The 17,002-nt window shown below is 43.7% G+C and overlaps 1 protein-coding gene across 2 annotated transcripts in view; it reads right to left on the reverse strand.

Moving 5' to 3' along the window:
- LOC147238760 (uncharacterized) overlaps positions 1-17,002 on the reverse strand; it is a 130,490-nt gene that overhangs the window by 23,280 nt on the left and 90,208 nt on the right. The window contains exon 6 of one of the 2 annotated variants that reach the window (XM_086197358.1): positions 15,811-15,881. The exons of the other annotated variant lie outside the window; for it this stretch is intronic. Coding sequence (XP_086053484.1) covers positions 15,853-15,881 — 29 coding nt within the window. The 3' untranslated portion in view covers positions 15,811-15,852. Of the gene's footprint in view, positions 1-15,810; positions 15,882-17,002 lie in introns of those variants that run through there. 2 annotated transcript variants of the gene reach the window in all.

The raw sequence follows: 17,002 nt of genomic DNA on the forward strand, positions 1-17,002 counted from the left end.
GAATGCTTTCAGAGTGAGGCTGGGGGTCACATTATGCTGATTCAGCAAGAGCCGGGACACTTTACGTAAAACAGGGGCTGATAAGATTGCATTCAAACGGTGACGCTTGATTAAATACACGCATGTTTTTCTGATTATCACTTTTCACCTTTCAGACAGTTTGAATCCAGTAAGGTAGTGGTAAGCCCCACCACTCACAATAAGGAAATGCAAAAGTAATTACATGTACACCTTAATAAAAATGTCAAAAATATCTGTGAGTATGTATTTGACACAATTATCTCAACAACATTTCATCAAATCAGTGTCAAATTTGGCAAGTCAATTGCTGGCACATCAGTGATATTCAGTCTAGAGTCTGGGTTCTCAGCATCTTAGAGGACAGTAAGATGGCGGACTGAGACAGTGACCATTCTGGTTAGTTCACTAATTGATTGCTTCGGTGATAGGGGTGGGATCCATGTTGAGTTTTCCGGTACTGCTCTGACTGAAATCAAGCCCAAATAACTGAGAGGACAGAAAATAGTACGAAAGTGACAGTAAAAAACAAAGGACTGTACAAATGACTGAGAATTATGTCCAAATACTGTAACAGAGATGACAGTCAAAATGTTTGAAATGACCACACTAAAGATTGAGATTACAGTAACAAAGATTCAGATGAAAGTCATGAAGAGTGAGAGGACAGTCATAATGACTGCGATGACAGTGAAAATGATTGAGATGACAGCCCTGGAGATTGAGATGACAGGCAAAACGATGGAGATGACAGTCCTAAAGACTGACATACAGTCATAATGAGAGAGATGACAGTCAAAATGTTTGAGATGACAGTCACAATGAGAGAGATGACACTCAAAATGATTGAGATGACAGTCCTAAAGACTGACATACAGTCATGATGAGAGAGATGACAGTCAAAATGAGTGAGGTGACAGTCATAATGACAGAGATGACTCAAAATGATTGAGATGACAGTCCTAAAGACTGACATACAGTCATGATGAGAGAGATGACAGTCAAAATGATTGAGGTGACAGTCATAATGACAGAGATGACTCAAAATGATTGAGATGACAGTCCTAATGAATGACATACAGTCATGATGAGAGAGATGACAGTCAAAATGAGTGAGGTGACAGTCATAATGACAGAGATGACTCAAAATGATTGAGATGACAGTCATAATGACTGACATACAGTCATGATGAGAGAGATGACAGTCAAAATGATTGAGGTGACAGTCATAATGACAGAGATGACAGCCAAAATGTTTGAGATGACAGATGTTCACGAAGGCACTGTCACATGGGACACATGGCTTCGCCCCTAAAACAATGGGTGGTGCTCAGAGAAAGGGGTGGGGCATGAAGGAGTAGTGACATCACCCCAAATTAGATCAAAAACAATTTGTAGCTTTAAAGCTGAAAATTGCGTTTATGTTCTTTTTTTTGAAGACGTACAAATACCTCTTAAACCATACTGACTGTTGGTTTATTTACATTTTGTACACAATTAAGTCATTAATTACAGAAAATGAAATTGATTATTGGGGCCCATTTAGAGTTTAACCTTCAGGCAGATGTTTCTCATTGAGATCAAGTGAGAAATGCTTTCCTGATTACATTTTTAAACTCCACGTTTGAGAATCTAACTTTTCTCATTAATCGCTATTAGCAACTCACCCGTAATTTTTAAGAGTTTGTTTACGTGGTTCATCTCCTTGATGAGCGTTCTCACTCGCGGCGATTAATTATCACTGCTAAATTTAGCGGCGTCCAAATATTTACAGCCTTAATTTGCTAATTGAACAATGGTGCATCTCTGTCTCTGATGGGATGGACACTGATTTGATACGCCGACCAAGGCAAATGAGCTCAGGATGGATGGGGGGAGTTTTATTGAGCACACGTGAATCAGTAGACATATACAGCACATTAATCCAAGTAGCAGAGGCTTACAGTGGTACTAAATGTTTTTCCATATGTGTTATGTATGTTAAGTATGTGTGTGTGCGTGCGCGCACGTGTGTGTGTGTGTGTGTGTGTGTCTCTCTGGGTTGTCAGTTCCTGTTAATTGCCGCCTTCCTGCTGCTTTAAAAAGTTGTGACTCGCTCATCCCCGACTGTCACTCCGCTTCCATTATTTACCCATTCAAATGAGAGAAAATTGTTCATGTCGACATTAATGACTCCACGAGAGAGGGGAAGAAAAAAGACTAAACTAATTAAGGCGACTGACTCACCTCGCCATTACAGAGAATTTAGTGGGGATATTGCTGTACTTGCATCACCACTCTGACCCCTCCTTCCTTTAATTACTCAACGCTTTGAAAAGTTTTATGACTTCAAACTTCAGTTGGACTGGATCCTCACCGCAGGATGTCGGGATTTTGCCTTTTTTTTTTGGAGCATGTATTATCTTCATGTGGTATATGGTTTGTTGATGACAATATATTCTATAGGTTATGATATGCAAACGTTGTGGAGTCGTTGTCCTCCCTCCCTTACGCGGTTTACTTGAAGGGCTTACTGAAGCATTTTAATTAGCTGAGGTTGACAGTCAGAATCCTGATTGGATATCAGTTGGTTGCTCGAGGTCTACGTAAAGTTATCCCTTTTATACACATCAGTCGTTCCTTTGAAAGGCGGTTTTTGTCCTTGCTTGACTACAAGTCACCTTCAAAATAAAATAAATGCACGTATATCAAGTGGAAGTTTTGAATCAGTTACATCTGAGGTGTCAAGGTTGTCGGGCCGTCTATTACGTCACCTACTGATGGGGGGGGGGCACCGGTTTGGGTTCCCAGTGCTGCTTTTTGATGGTTGGACATTGATATGGACACAATTGGTTGTCTCTGTGGGTGTGAGGCTGGTGGGCCGCTGCGCTAATACCTCCCCTAGTTGGTCAGGCACCTCAGAGGGAATCAAGGGGTCACGCTTTGTCCTCACTTTCGTGTGAAAAGAAGTGGCTAAAAAAAATAAATGAGTTGAAGTGATAGCGTTTTCGACAATCGTCCCGTCTCCCAACACGCAGGCAAATGTGGCCCAAGCACTGGATGCTGTCCGTAGACCGTTTCACTTTCACAACCAACATCCTCAAAGGAGCAGACAAGTATTGCACTGCCTGCCAACTCAGGGGCCGCTGGTTCAGATCCCAGGCCGGGTCAGGCTCGTTGCAAAAGGGGGGCATCTGGTCCTTCATAGAATTATCAAATGGAGCTGAAAAGTTTTGGTTTCAGGGCCGATAAATTTGTTGACAGAGTTGCAGCGCTGAAATTTCTCCATCTGCTGAGCTGCTCGGATAAGTCGTATCCCAAGTTTTGTTCCTGCGCACCAACAACTAACATGATGAAGCCCACCCCCCTCCAAGGGAATTATTCACACTAACTGGTCACTGGGGAACAAACATGCTAGGGTTCTACGGATCACCGTGTCAGTATGCCCTAAGTCGGCCCAGATGTCAACCTTATCGACCAAAACTGGGTTTTCTTTTTGGGGTACGGGTCCTGTTTTTGTTTGGGGGTACAGGTCACTTCTGCCATTATCCTGCATAAGCAAAAAGCACGATATGCAGGTTTTTTTTAAGGTTTTCAGGAAAGAGAAATTGTCTCTTTTTCTGTGAAACTGTGTGTACTGCAGTATAATTGACTACCCCACGTTAACACTGCTTTATTCACCCATCCCAATGTTTCTGAGCCAGGCTTTTAAGGAATTAATCTGCACATTGAAAAACTATTTCAAGAAACTCTGTAACTACTGAGAAAGCAATCTTGACAATTGAGCGAATAATAAATTGCCAATTAGAGGGTAACATTATACTGCGAGGCACATATACACACACACACACGCATATATATATATATATATATATATATATATATATATATATATATATATATATATATATACATACACACACACACACACACATTTAAAGGGGGTTTTCTCTATTGTATAAGTCTGCCTGTCAGTCAAAAAAAACCCCACCTGGGGCAATTTGGATTTCATTAAGTCATAATTAATGAAGGTAGGTATTATTCCTTCCCGAGAGGACAAAGAAGCTGGACTTCCATTGTGAAGTACTTTCTCATTATGAAACCTTAAAGGAATATTCGACCAAGTACTTGAAAACAGTCTTTAATTATGAACATAATATGATGAGCTGTACATGTTATGAATGTGTTTTTATAGCTTATATACATGGCCGAGTAATCGTGAGTGTTTTTAGTTTCAGGTCTCGAAGTCAAAGATCTGTCCTGTGGGTGAAAACAGCGAGCATCCACAGCATCAATCCGTCTCTCAAATGTCGCTGTACCGTATGTCCTTTGACTTTTAAAACCCCCAGCTGTTTTTAATCATCACTGCTTGCACATAAATACGACAGTATAAATGAGACAGAAATCCTTTTATGTCCAAGTCAATTATTATGAGCATTTTGTGTTCTATGGAATCAGCAGAAGGCGCAAAACTACCTAAAATTTACAAACAAAACTTTTAATGCTTCCCTAAGGTGGACTTTGCCCTTTTCAAAAATATAAATTTGCAAAACACCAGAGGGAAACAACTAATTTGAATACCCTAATGAAGCGAATCTTTAATCTTTAATCTTTATCACATGACTGAACAACCGCTGTTGCCCCCATGGATATTCCCAAACTTTGCCTTTGTTTCCAGAGATGCAGCAACAAGTCCAATACTCGCTGACACAATTCAATACAATTCCAACTACATCATGACCTCTTCCCTATTCTCGCTGGTAGACCCTAGACCCTAGAGCCCTAGACCACAACAGGTGGGCATGTTTCTGGTTCCACTTCTACACTGTCTGCTACAACCATGGCAACATTGCCTAAATCATCGTTGTCTGGCATCGTCGTCGTCCTCCACTTATCAGTAGGGGCAGCAGGCTCAGCAAGGAAGCCCAGACTGTCCTCTCCCCAGCCACTTCCACCAGCTCTTCCGGGGGGAATCCCGAGGCGTTCCCAGGCCAGCCGAGAGATATAATCCTCCACTGTGTCCTGGGTCGGCCCCGAGGCCTCCTCCTAGTTTGACATGCCAGAAAAACCTCCTGAGGGAGGCGTCCTCACCAGATACCCGAACCTCCTCAACTGACTCCTCTCAACATGGAGGAGCAGTGGCTCTACTCTGAGCCCCTCCCAAATGACTGAGCTTCTCCCCCTGTCTCTGAGGGAGAGCCCAGCCGCCCTGCGAAGGAAACTCATTTCGGCCGCTTGTATTCGTGATCCTGTTCTTTCGGTCATTACCCAAAGCTCATGACCACAGGTTGAGGGTTGGAACGCAGATTGACCGCTAAATCAAGAGCTTCGCCTTTGGGCTAAGCTCCCTCCTCACCTCAACAGACCGGTTTAGCGCTCGCATCACTGCGGACGCCGCCCCAATCCGCCTGTCGTCTTCTGGCCAAAATTTGTAATATGTAACCTGGTTTATCACTTCAAACAACCCCCGCTGAGCACGTCACTTTGATCTTTCTATCACTGAATCTCATGTAGTCCGCTGGAAAAAGCGACTGACTACTTCCATCAATAAGAAGCCATCCCAGAGAATGTGAATAACTGCACTGGCGCGCATTCTTCAACTCACACATTTCTGTCACATCGAATCATAAAAATGTAAAGGAAAAAAAAAAACTAAACAAAGAAAAACAAAGTAAACAATATCAGAATAAGCCAGCAGCCTTTGTGTGTGTGCTTTCCTAAGAGAAAAAGCAAGCGCTACATAAGTTAATCAAGGTTTGCATGTTTGCCCTGCGGCTCTCTACTGGCTGCCTCTGTCATACAAAGCCAAGTATTTATAGGGGGTAAAATGTTTAGTGCTTCTGTCGAGGTTGTGAGACTTTTTTTTTTTTTTTTCTTCTTCTTCAACATGTGAGAAGTGAGACCCGGGGTGATATTTTCCTGATAGAAGATGGCAACAAGAGAGCTGCGAGTGTGTGGGTGGGTTTAAAGAAGAAAAGCTTGAGATGTAAATACACTGTTGTCACTCGCCTGTGAAAAACAATTACCACCACCAAAAAAAAAAAAAAAAAAAGCAACGTTACAATGAAGTTTAGTTTGACAAGTCAGATGTCAGCGGGCGCCGTGGCAAATCTCCGCACCGGTGCGGTTTGTTTAGAGAAAACAGCAAAGTAAATGTCAAGGTTTCTAAAGGTCTGAGAATAGTGTTTATCAATGAAATGGTGTACAGCAGCAGCAGCTGCAGTATTCTGAATGAACTCGCTTGAATGGCGAAAACACCTTTCAAAATTACACAAAAAACAGTGATAAGGCTCTGTCTGACACAGACGTATTTGCCATGCAGCATTTTGATCATGAGAAACAGAACAGGGAGTAAAAAAACGCGTTCATCGACTCCAGGATGCAGAAAGAGCCGGCCACATATATTTAACTTGACGCTAATGGCGACTTGCGGCACGCCTGCGTCACTTTCCGCTCGCGCTGTGGCAACCAGAGCTGATCGTGGCCGCTCTGGATCTGTTCATTTTTCAACATACAGCACCTTGTTCAAAACTCCCCATCACAAAAACGACAGAAGAGGTCAAAGTGTAACTGGGTGCTCGACGTACACCAGACACACACAAACACCAAGGAAAATGAGCGCTCAAGGTTGGTAAATGGCGTTTTGATTGTTGTGTTGTCGGTGACACATCGCATCATACTGCACGACCTAAAACAATCAAAAATTACACCCTGCTGACACTGCAAAGAAAATCCATCCGTAGCTTGAATCATGTGACGTGCTTGAATCCTGTCCTGAAACAACATCGAAGCAATTTCTTGCGCTGTAATTTTGTTGATTTTTGTTTATTTTTCAATGTCTAAAAAGACACAGCAGCAGGCTTAGGCCGGCGTCGCAGGACCAATAATTGGGCTAATTTGATTCAACAAAATGAAAAATAACGATCCCTACATTAGAAATGGCACTATTCAAGGTTAGAATAACGGTTGTGTGATTTTTATTGCCATCGTGGGATTTCGGCTTCCACGCAACTGCCGAGGATGTAATGTGAGACCGAGGGAAGCAGCCAAGACCTCCAGAGAGCAGGACAAGTCTGATCATTGCGGTGTGTAAATCACCGAGAATACGACAGCCAGTCCTCTAATGCGGACGTGCACTTTGACTGTATTCCCTTGAATTCTTTAAACCACAACAGATTCTCTGGGAGAGACAGCGAGGAGTTAATAGTACAAGCACATTTCTTGTTTCAACACTTTGCCGTCACATCCCATCAGCTCATGAGAGACAAAGCAATCCAATAAAATGTATCGGTATATTCTGAGGCGAAGCTGATCAAACCTTTCATGCTGTCAGTTCGGCGTGTGTTGGATCTTTGTCCTGGAGTCAATCTAGAAGGGTCTGCTGAAAATGGGGCGAGAAAAGAAGTTTTTCCTGGAAGGACGTATACAGAGATGTTTTTGTTTGTCAGGGAAGTATATCCAGAGGGCTGGAAGTTGGTGTCTAAAGAATTAAAAAGTGTGAAGAGAAATGAGACTCAACACCAAACAGTTTGCCCCAGATACAAGAATCAGTGTGTCTGGTTGGGTGTGTGTGGCCTGGACGTGCCCAGGAAGAGAAATATAAAACACAGCTATGATCTGTTTGAGTATTTATGAATAAAACACACTTACGAAACACACGAAAGATATGAATGTAAGATATTCTTTTAAAAGAACATCATGGTTAAGTCTGTTTTTTTTCAGGGGGTGGGGGGTGGGGGGTGGGGCATTTTGGTCCCTATATTACCATGTTACAACAAACCGGTCTTGACTTAATATTCCATAAAGGATCTGAGCATGAAGGGAAAAATGCTGACATTTCTGAAAGAAAAAAACTACAGAGTTAAATGCATTTGCGCTTGATATGTAGTGAAGTATATTTCAAGTCTTGACGGTTGCAGTACTGCCCCCCCCCCCCCCATTTACCTCTTGATTGGACATCAAATGTAATCTCGACTATAAGAGGTGCCATTTATCTGCTGTTAACACCAGTGGTAGTGAAAAAGTGTCAATTCGGCTAAACGCGACCAAAAATATCGTGTCCCCTTAAGGAAAAGGTAGTTCCCTTGTTTAAAGATTACATTGAAGTCCCGTTACTTCTAATACCGAACAATGTAGACATGTAAATATGCCCCAGTTAAAGCTAGTAGCCTGAGAAAGAACTGCACAGGTGGATTTGTCCGAGTTATATGTTGATAATATGCAGATGATACTGTAGAAATATTTGAAATGACCTTAGACTGGTGCCCACTAATGAAACCCCTACGTCCTACATTGGGTACTCCGTCCCACATCCGTATGACCTGAAACCTGCCATGTTGTGAATGTGGTGCATCTCGAGTGTTCCCTCGTGAATAAAACAGAAACCTTCCATGTTTGTAACACTCGTTTGAAGCTGGGACACGTGTCGTTCGGCCCCCCGTGATGCGACACTGAAGCCAAATTTAACGTAGCTTACATGGTCCTCATAAACTCAATTAAAAAAACCCACTTCCTTCAAATATGCCATACTAATATTTGATGGGTTGGTTTGGTCCTATGAAATTTGGCGATAGCGGCGACAGTTCTCTTGAAACACTAATTCTAACAAGTAGCAGTAGCATTTGAGGATTAGTTTAGTTTAACTGAGTGGTAAGTTAGCCGTGTTAGCCACCGTTAGCGACACTTTCCTATTCTGAAATATTCTCTACCACCAGGATTTGCTCTTTACCGACTGTTTTGTTCTGTTTTGCTGTTGTCAGTAGTTGGTCTCCTTTAGCTTTAAGCTACAAATGTAAGAGCAGTTTTCTGAGAGTCATCCATGGTGGGAAGAAAATGTCTTTTGATCCAAGACACCTGAGAGGGAAGTGACACTTTTTGGTGAAGTATCACTTCAAGCCGAGATATGGATTAAACCTAATTGCTGATTCCTGCTGTAGGAATGAGGGAGTATTTGCATGTATGTCACATATCATGTGCAGATGTACAGATGTCTGAGTACCAGGCGTGGTGTCTGTGTGGCACGACTCGCAATCCGACGCTGGAGGACGTCATAAGTCAGATTCCGTTGCCAACTGAGCCTGTGGCCTGCGGAGACAAAAAGCTCTCCGGCTCCGTCGCTGCTCTCGCTTCAGAGCCACAAAATGAACTGGGACAGGATTACATCAAATCAAACTGGAAGCTCACGGTTAACAAATCCGCAGCAACGACATGCGCCTCGGTGGTTCCTGAGTGGCTGTGCACACCAGCTGCCATTTTATACAATTCAACCAGGGATGACACAGAGTAAACAGTGCGGTTTGAGGCGCAACATAAAAATACCTTCTGATTGAACACAGCAAGTTCCTGCACCAGCTGGGCTCCACCAATTAAGATGAGGGACACAATAAAAGGGTGCACTGCACGGTTAATCACATCTTTTTCTTATTTACTCTCTTCCTGCACACACCCCCGCCCCCACTTCTGCCCCTCCCCAAATAATATGTCACTGTGAATCGATCCCTCCACCACTCGCGCCGATATGCAACAAACAGAAAGTGACTGACATCAAATTATTTCCCCGCTGATAGATGTTACACTAGCTTTGTCACTGTTGTCACCTCATTGGAGAGATCAATCTGGTTGAAAGTAAGTGAAAGTAGTTTTTCAGACGAGTCAACAAATGGTGAAAAAGTTGGCAAAAGCAGAGTGTCATTCCTCCTTTTTTCTCCTCCTTTTATCATTCAGGTGTTAAAAATAATGATATTGGACTGCCACGGGCAAATCAAATAAATAATTCAGAAAGAAAAGAAATGAGCGTCGTGCAACGTAAAATATGACTTCAAAGTCATGACACTGACAAGACAACAAAGCGGCGCACAGATCGAGGTACTTCACACTTGAGGTTTGAGTATTCGTCATTAAGAAGAAGAAAAATGAAAAACAAGCTCTCGCGGAAGGACAGTATGAGATGTTGACTGCTATATTGCTCTGGATTCCCACGAGTTGGCGGCTAAAACACTTGTTTTGATGAAGAATATGAGTGATACTTCTACAAGGGCCAGTCCTCGGGGTCGAAGGCGCTGTCGAGATTGCATTCAAAAAGTTTGTGCTGAAAAACACTGAGTTGGGGTCATTACAGGATCGGGTACTTCATTTCAGTTCGGGAGGTACTGTACTTACTATTTAGTTGTACTGTTAATTTAATGGTCATACTTCTAACTCCCTTACAGATACGACACGTGACATGAATATACTGCATTAACACAGTAAAGTACACTGAAGGTTTACCTGCATCCAGGTAGAGCGGCGCCTGGGCCAAGGAGGAACCAATTGGGGCGGCTTAGCTACATCGCCATCTAGTGACGACAGGAAATGCTTTTAACGTTTGATGCTGTCTTCCTGGTGGGTTGACCAGATCCATCTTTGTCAGAAACACACAAGAGCCTGATGACGTGTTCATGTGAAGACTGATTGTTTTTTGTTAAAGTGGTGTTGCCATGGCGACGTAGCTAATTTTGATAATTCGCCGTAACACGGGTAACTGCTGTGACTGGACTTCCCCCGGTCACTAAAAACTCTACGGTACAGGGAACCGACAAAACTCCAAAAGGGAGCGCGACTGTCTAGCAGATGATGTAAAGGCGCACAGGTGGGTACGGAAAACCTAACCAGGGACAGACGGGTCACCTGACCACTGACACGGAAAGACAAGGAAGCAAAGGGTTCCAGGTGCCCATTATGGATTTCTGTTTGTTCTTATTGTAACAAAAGTTATGAAGACAAACCAAAACACATAAAACAGTTAAAAGACTAATAAAAAAAAAAGTACTAAAAAAATGAACACCCACCACTCAAAACCAACAATCTTTAATTATACATCCTTTTAATCAACAATGTGCTTTTCGGATGGAAAATAGGGGAAAAAACATCTAAACAGTTCGCTCAAACACGTGGCAACCACATACAAAAACCAGTGAACAGAGGAAAGAGAAAAACATTTTTTACAAGTAATTAATGAGCCGAAGCCGTTGGGATGTTTTTAGAATCTTTTTCCGTCGAACACAAACAGCTGATGACGCCTAGCGCGTTCACCCTCACACCTGTGAACTGCACTAAATAAAGATTTATGTGAGACACGCAGAAGAGTTCACACTCTCAACACCCCCCCCCCCCCCCCCACGGAAAGCCCCCAAACAGATCTATGCACTTGTGTGTGTGTGTGTGTGTGTGTGTGTGTGTGTGTGTGTGTGTGTGTAACTTCATTAAGCAAGTATCCAATCAGTGGCACATACAAACACACACACAGTGCCGCGGCGTGTCGCTAGGCAGTTTAACTCCCGGCCTCTAACCCGTCTGTCAGTCAAACGGTTGGAGTTCATTAGAGACACTGAGAGCTGCTGACAACTCCTGTGTGTACAAACATGGGCGATCTGACCCCTCACGGAAGATATCACCACGCGCTGTTTCGCTGGGGGTGGGGGTGGGGTGGTGGAAACGCACCATAAATAATCAACCTGTGGGTAAACACAGAGGCGAGCGGAGCGCAAAGTGGAACGTCGTGATTCTGTGTCTCAACCTAAAACGACGTACTTCAGCGTGTAAGAGTTCCACTAATAAGGCTGAAATACATCAAATACCACGTAAGGTTCGAAGCAGCGTCGTGACAGAGGAGTGTACGCACGCGCGTGTAAAACAGGGACCATTAATTACAGTTAGATCCCGTTGGCTCCTGACGGCCTGTCATGAGATTTCAATAATAAATGAAGTTACCGCCGCTGCGCCGTGTATGTAAACACACGCATGCTGGCAGCTCTGGATTTGGAGATACACTTGAACTAAACTACAATTGGAATAAAAGAAGAAGAAAAAAAAAAAAGAAAAGGAAAGAAAATAATCCTTCACTGAGCCTCTTGTGGTAAAGAAAAAAAAAGGGGGGGGCATTCGAAGGCCTGCTGATGCTTTTTGTGTAATCCATTATTAAGTTCTGTAAAAATACAAGGGCCTTTTCAGCACTTAGCGGCTCAATCATTGGTTAGGCTTATTTGGTTGCTTATGAAAACAGCAATCATAGTAGGCTGTGAACCCAACCAGCCGGTCCGAAACCACCAAAACCAACCCTGGTGCTATCGTTTTGTCATTTCAGAAATGTCTCTGCGTTTTGCTGACCGAAGCCACACACAGCTGGGATTATGGACCAATTTCTGGACTGAAATTTGCAGAAACTGATCCAAGCACTCACAAAGAGGTATCTGTTGTTTTCTCCTTTCCCTAGAATGCAGACAGAGCAAGCCATGTGTACAGTTAGCTTGAGGCTAACGGCGATTAACAGCTAACAAAAGTCCAACGTCGCAAATTTGCAAACTCTTAAGAGTACGTTGTGGTACGATCCGCATCTTATTCAAAGACACTTTCCCTTCAGCATTAATGTGGATGCGCGTGAATCATCGCGAGTGACTTGGTTGGACTTAATGCTCCAGCCGGTCCCACGCAGCTCTACCAACATTTTAAATGTGTCACCAACTTTTATGCGACACAGACATACACCTGGGTTTTTTTTGCAATAATTCAAAATCCATCCATCCGGCTGGAGCCTATCCCAGCTGACATTGGGTGAGAGGCGGGGTTCACCCTGGATGGGTCGCCAGTCCGTCGCAGGGCCATCAGGAGGAGTTAGGGGCTCAGTATCTTGCTCAAGGACACTTGGACATGGTCACCAGGGGGAAGTGAGGATTGAACCAGCGACCCTTCGATTGCCAGACGGCCACTCTACCTCCGAGCCACGCCGCCCCAAATCCAAAATTCAATATAAAAAAAGGCTTTTTGGTTAAGGAGACCCAGGCGACGCCAACTACAATGTTGGCTGAAAAAAAAAACCCAACGTCATCCCTGTGGCGCTCCATTATGTGGCTGGTTTGAGGTCAATATTGCTACACATCATTCTCACAGTTTGATGTATTTTTGATAGGAGCAGTGTGCTTTACAACAGAAGCCAGCGATGGAGCCGTCTACTGGGGAGCGGATCACCTACGCCTCACATGAGAACACGGCTTCAGTTTGGAGCGTAGCAGCGTACACAGACTTAAATGTCCTCTATTGAACCGGCACTGAACAGATTTCTAATCTTGTTTCTCTTTTGACATGAATAATATTTTCCATCCAAACTTTCCGGATCTTTCAAAGAAAAAAAAAACAAAACATTTCAGATAATTGAACTTTTGAAGTGGAAAAATCACATCAGACTGAAGTATTTCTTGAAATCAAAGTACTTTATATGTCTGGAAGAGATCTTTTGCTGCTACTCTCCAGCTATAAATATATATCATCCTGCTTACAGGCTCATACGACTCAGCAGGTAAAAGCTCGTAAATTCCTAATATTGTGTAGATGAGATGAAATTCCGTACAGTTTCACACCTAATAAATCACTCGCGCATCAGTTTTTTTAATCCGGCTATCAAGCACACCGATCTCTACCTTTCCCTTCCGAAGAATAGGTTCATCGTGGGTAAACACGAGTTAAGGAAAATCTCTTGTGTGGCAAAGAAAGTCTTAACACTCAACCTTGTTAATAAGATTAGAACCTGAAATATTCATTGGAAAAGGCTTAATAATAAATGACGGGTATTCAAAATTTAATTAATTCCTAGTCCATGAATGTTTAAAGGTTATTATGGGTACACCAATAAGCCATTTTCATTGATGTAGCCTTGTAACTTAAGTCCAACTTAAAGTCATCCATTCATTTGCCGAACACTCAACAAAAGTCTTTAGGAGAGAGTAATGATGCATTTTAACAGCAAGGTGGAGCCCCCCCCCCCCCCCGACCCCCACCCCCCACCCCCCACTTACAGCATTAGCAAACCTCGCTGTAAACGGATTGCTGACAGGTGCCGAAAAACGGGACCAGGGTCAATAATTTAAGGAACTTGTGGCTAATTTTAATCTATTACCCTGCTATGTGCATACAGAGTGTCAAAGGTAAGGCCGGCGGGGGATCCGTCATGTGATTCATACTCCGGGGAGAGAATTAGTTTCATGACACATCATAATTTAATACATTTTTAGGAACTCAGCATGACTTTGCCAAGCTGATGGAGGGAGGGAAAGAGGGAGAGAAATAAGAGAGATGAAGAATGAGAGGGATATTAAATTATGGAGCACCTTAACAGAGCAATCTGTCTTTGGGAGACATGATTGCCTTACCGCGGTGGATTGATGATAATCTGTTTGTAAGGGGCCTTGTAGAGGCTGCACAGGCTGCAGAGGGCGGAAGCTCTGAACTCTGGCGCAGTCCGAACCGCGCCAGTAGATGCATCATCCATGTGGTAAATTTACGAAAAGGCAGAAGAAAATGACCCTCTGGTTTGGTCTTTTTTTCTTTTGTTTTAGCTAGGATTTCCGCAAGAATTCTAAATCAGCAGGGATGAAAAGAAAAAAGGCAGCGAAGGAAATTACTAATACTGGTCCTGTGAGTCAGTACATTAGTCATCAGTAGGATATCCAACAATTCTGGATATTTACTTGTGAAAACTCAAAAACTATGGGGGGGCGTGGCTCGGAGGTAGAGTGGCCGTCTAGCAGCCGGAGGCTCGCTGGTTCGACCCTCACGTCCCCCTGGTGACCGTGTCCAAGTATCCTTGAGTAAGATACTGAGCCCCTAATTGCTCCTGATGCCCCTGTGATGGGATCAGGGTCAGGCTCCACCCCCCCCCCCCCCCCCGCAACCATTAACAGATAAGCAGCATAGAAAATGGATGGATGGATGGATGGATGGATGGATGGAACTCAAAAAACTACTGTGGTTGAATAATAAGACAAGCCATTTGTACAAGGTTTGGGCACTTTCTAGTAAGTCAAATAGAGTTTTATTTCTTCTTGCAATATTTTTTGATAGTTTTTGATAATTACCATTAGTAAGCAGTACTTACATGGCATAAGCCATATTTATAGTTGGACTAATTACAAAGGTGAACGTTGGCGATCTGATTGAATATTGAAGTGTGTACAAAAATGGAGGCCGAATTCTCATGGAGGTCAGATGAAAAGCATGAAAACAAGCCTTTAAAAGTCTGACGACAGCTTGATAATATGATGCAGTTGAGTGGACCCTGGTGTTCGACGCATGTTCTCTAGGTCCCATTGCAAAGTTTAACCGGGAACAATCAAGGGAGGTACCAACAGGGCTGATGGAACTGCAGCAAAAGCAACATGTTTCTGGAGGAACAGAAAGCTTTGTTGTCTCAGCTGTAGGTCTGCCTTCAAACATTCATTACTCTAAATTTCTTAAAAATTCACCTGATTAGCTGCAAGCGACATGGATGTTTTTGTTTTTTTTTTGCCTTTGCTGTCATACGCTCCCGTGTGAGAGGGTGGCACTTTACCTTGGACAGGTAAGGTCAAACACAAATTTCCCTCTGTCTTCCTATTCAGCGCGGCTTCACGGGCTTTGTCTCGTCCGTGTTCATGCCTCGCAGCTTTGGGCTGGAGTGCAGAATAGTAAACTAGCCTATCGCTGCCAGGGCTTACTTCAGAGAACGGGAAGGCTTTGGCTGTCATAAGTTCTCAGGATCAGAGACGAGAGCGGCGACACTTCATTTGCTGGTGCTGAGGAGGATAGAAAGGTGGAGTGTGTGTGCATGATGGGGAAGTGGGAGTGTGTGAGGCGCATGTGCCAGGGTCAATTGCTGTGGAAAAAGCCAGGCAGTTATGCAATCGAGCTTTGCTCTCCTCCCTGCTCCCCGCAGTGTCTTATACAGCCAGCTCGGTCCCGGGGCTTTCTCGGCTTTGCCCGTTCTGTTATGGCAAGGGCATCCTGGATCAGCATTTGAAAGGAATTAGAACTGGAGGAACTGGAGCTGGTAGGTTAAATCTGTGAACATCAGCAATTCATGAGGTGCAGGGGCCCATCTGAGGAAGCAGAGCACACGGATCAGATGCTTTTGTGTGGCTTTCTTGTGGAAATGAACAGAGACCGGTGTTTCGAAGCAGAATATCAAAAGCGTTTGGAAAATGGTTTTGGATCTCACAAATGTACAGGAATTAAAAAGGAATCTCGCCTGCACTCTCCCACGCTTCATTACAACAACAGAGGGATAGAGCACTGTTGTCAATAGATGCCGTAAAACACTTCTGTAAATAAACGTTCTCAGAAACCGACTGACGAAACTTTGTTTTGTACCTCAACCTGTTTAAACTGCCTTACTTGCTCAGGAGTCGCATGACGCGGCATGAATCAGCTGATTTCTATCATTACCGTACGTGTCGAGGGACCAAACACAAGATTTATCCTTTGAGTCCTTTTTCAATAGGATTTACATGCATGTTACAATTTAAACACAAGTTGGCAACACTTTACATTACCAGTATTACCAGCTTACTAAGCACTCATAATGACTAGGCATTAATTAGCCATTTATTAATGTTCTTTTATTGTGAAGCGTGACCGAAATGAGGTGCAAGCGCTCTGAAATTGTACCCTGACTATCATGTGCTTTGGAAAACAACTCCAGACTTTCCTCTTTTGATTCCCTCGGAAGTTTAAATGTCCAACGATTTTGCTGCGGCAGCCCCTAGTGGAGGCGTTTGAAGTTGCGTGTGTCTTTGTGAACCAACAACAGCCGGATTGACAGACCTATGGAGGGGTAATCCCTCCTCGCCGACATGTGCGCGCGCATACACACACACACACACACACACACACACACACACACACACACACACACACACACTCCGCTTTGTCAGATCCGACTCTCCGTACTGACGGACTTGACCCGTGGAACACACAGATCTGGATCTGGAAGAAGAAACGTGAGGAAACAAGTGCAAGGAGGAGGAGGATAAAGACGAGAGGAGATCAGAGGGAGGAGAAGTGAGAGGAGACAGGCCGAGGAAGGAAAGTATTACCAGTGGGGGGGGGGGGGGGGGGGGGGACTCCTTACAGAGGCAGAGGATGTGGTCATCTGACAAACTGGAAGCCTCCCACATCAAGCCAGTCTGATAGAACCACCTGCTGCAAATGCCAACTCGCT

Source organism: Aulostomus chinensis, chromosome 24, assembly GCF_037954235.1.
Source record: "Aulostomus chinensis isolate RoL2024-O1b breed Wild chromosome 24, RoL_Achi_v1.0, whole genome shotgun sequence".
NCBI classification, from domain to species: domain Eukaryota; kingdom Metazoa; phylum Chordata; class Actinopteri; order Syngnathiformes; family Aulostomidae; genus Aulostomus; species Aulostomus chinensis.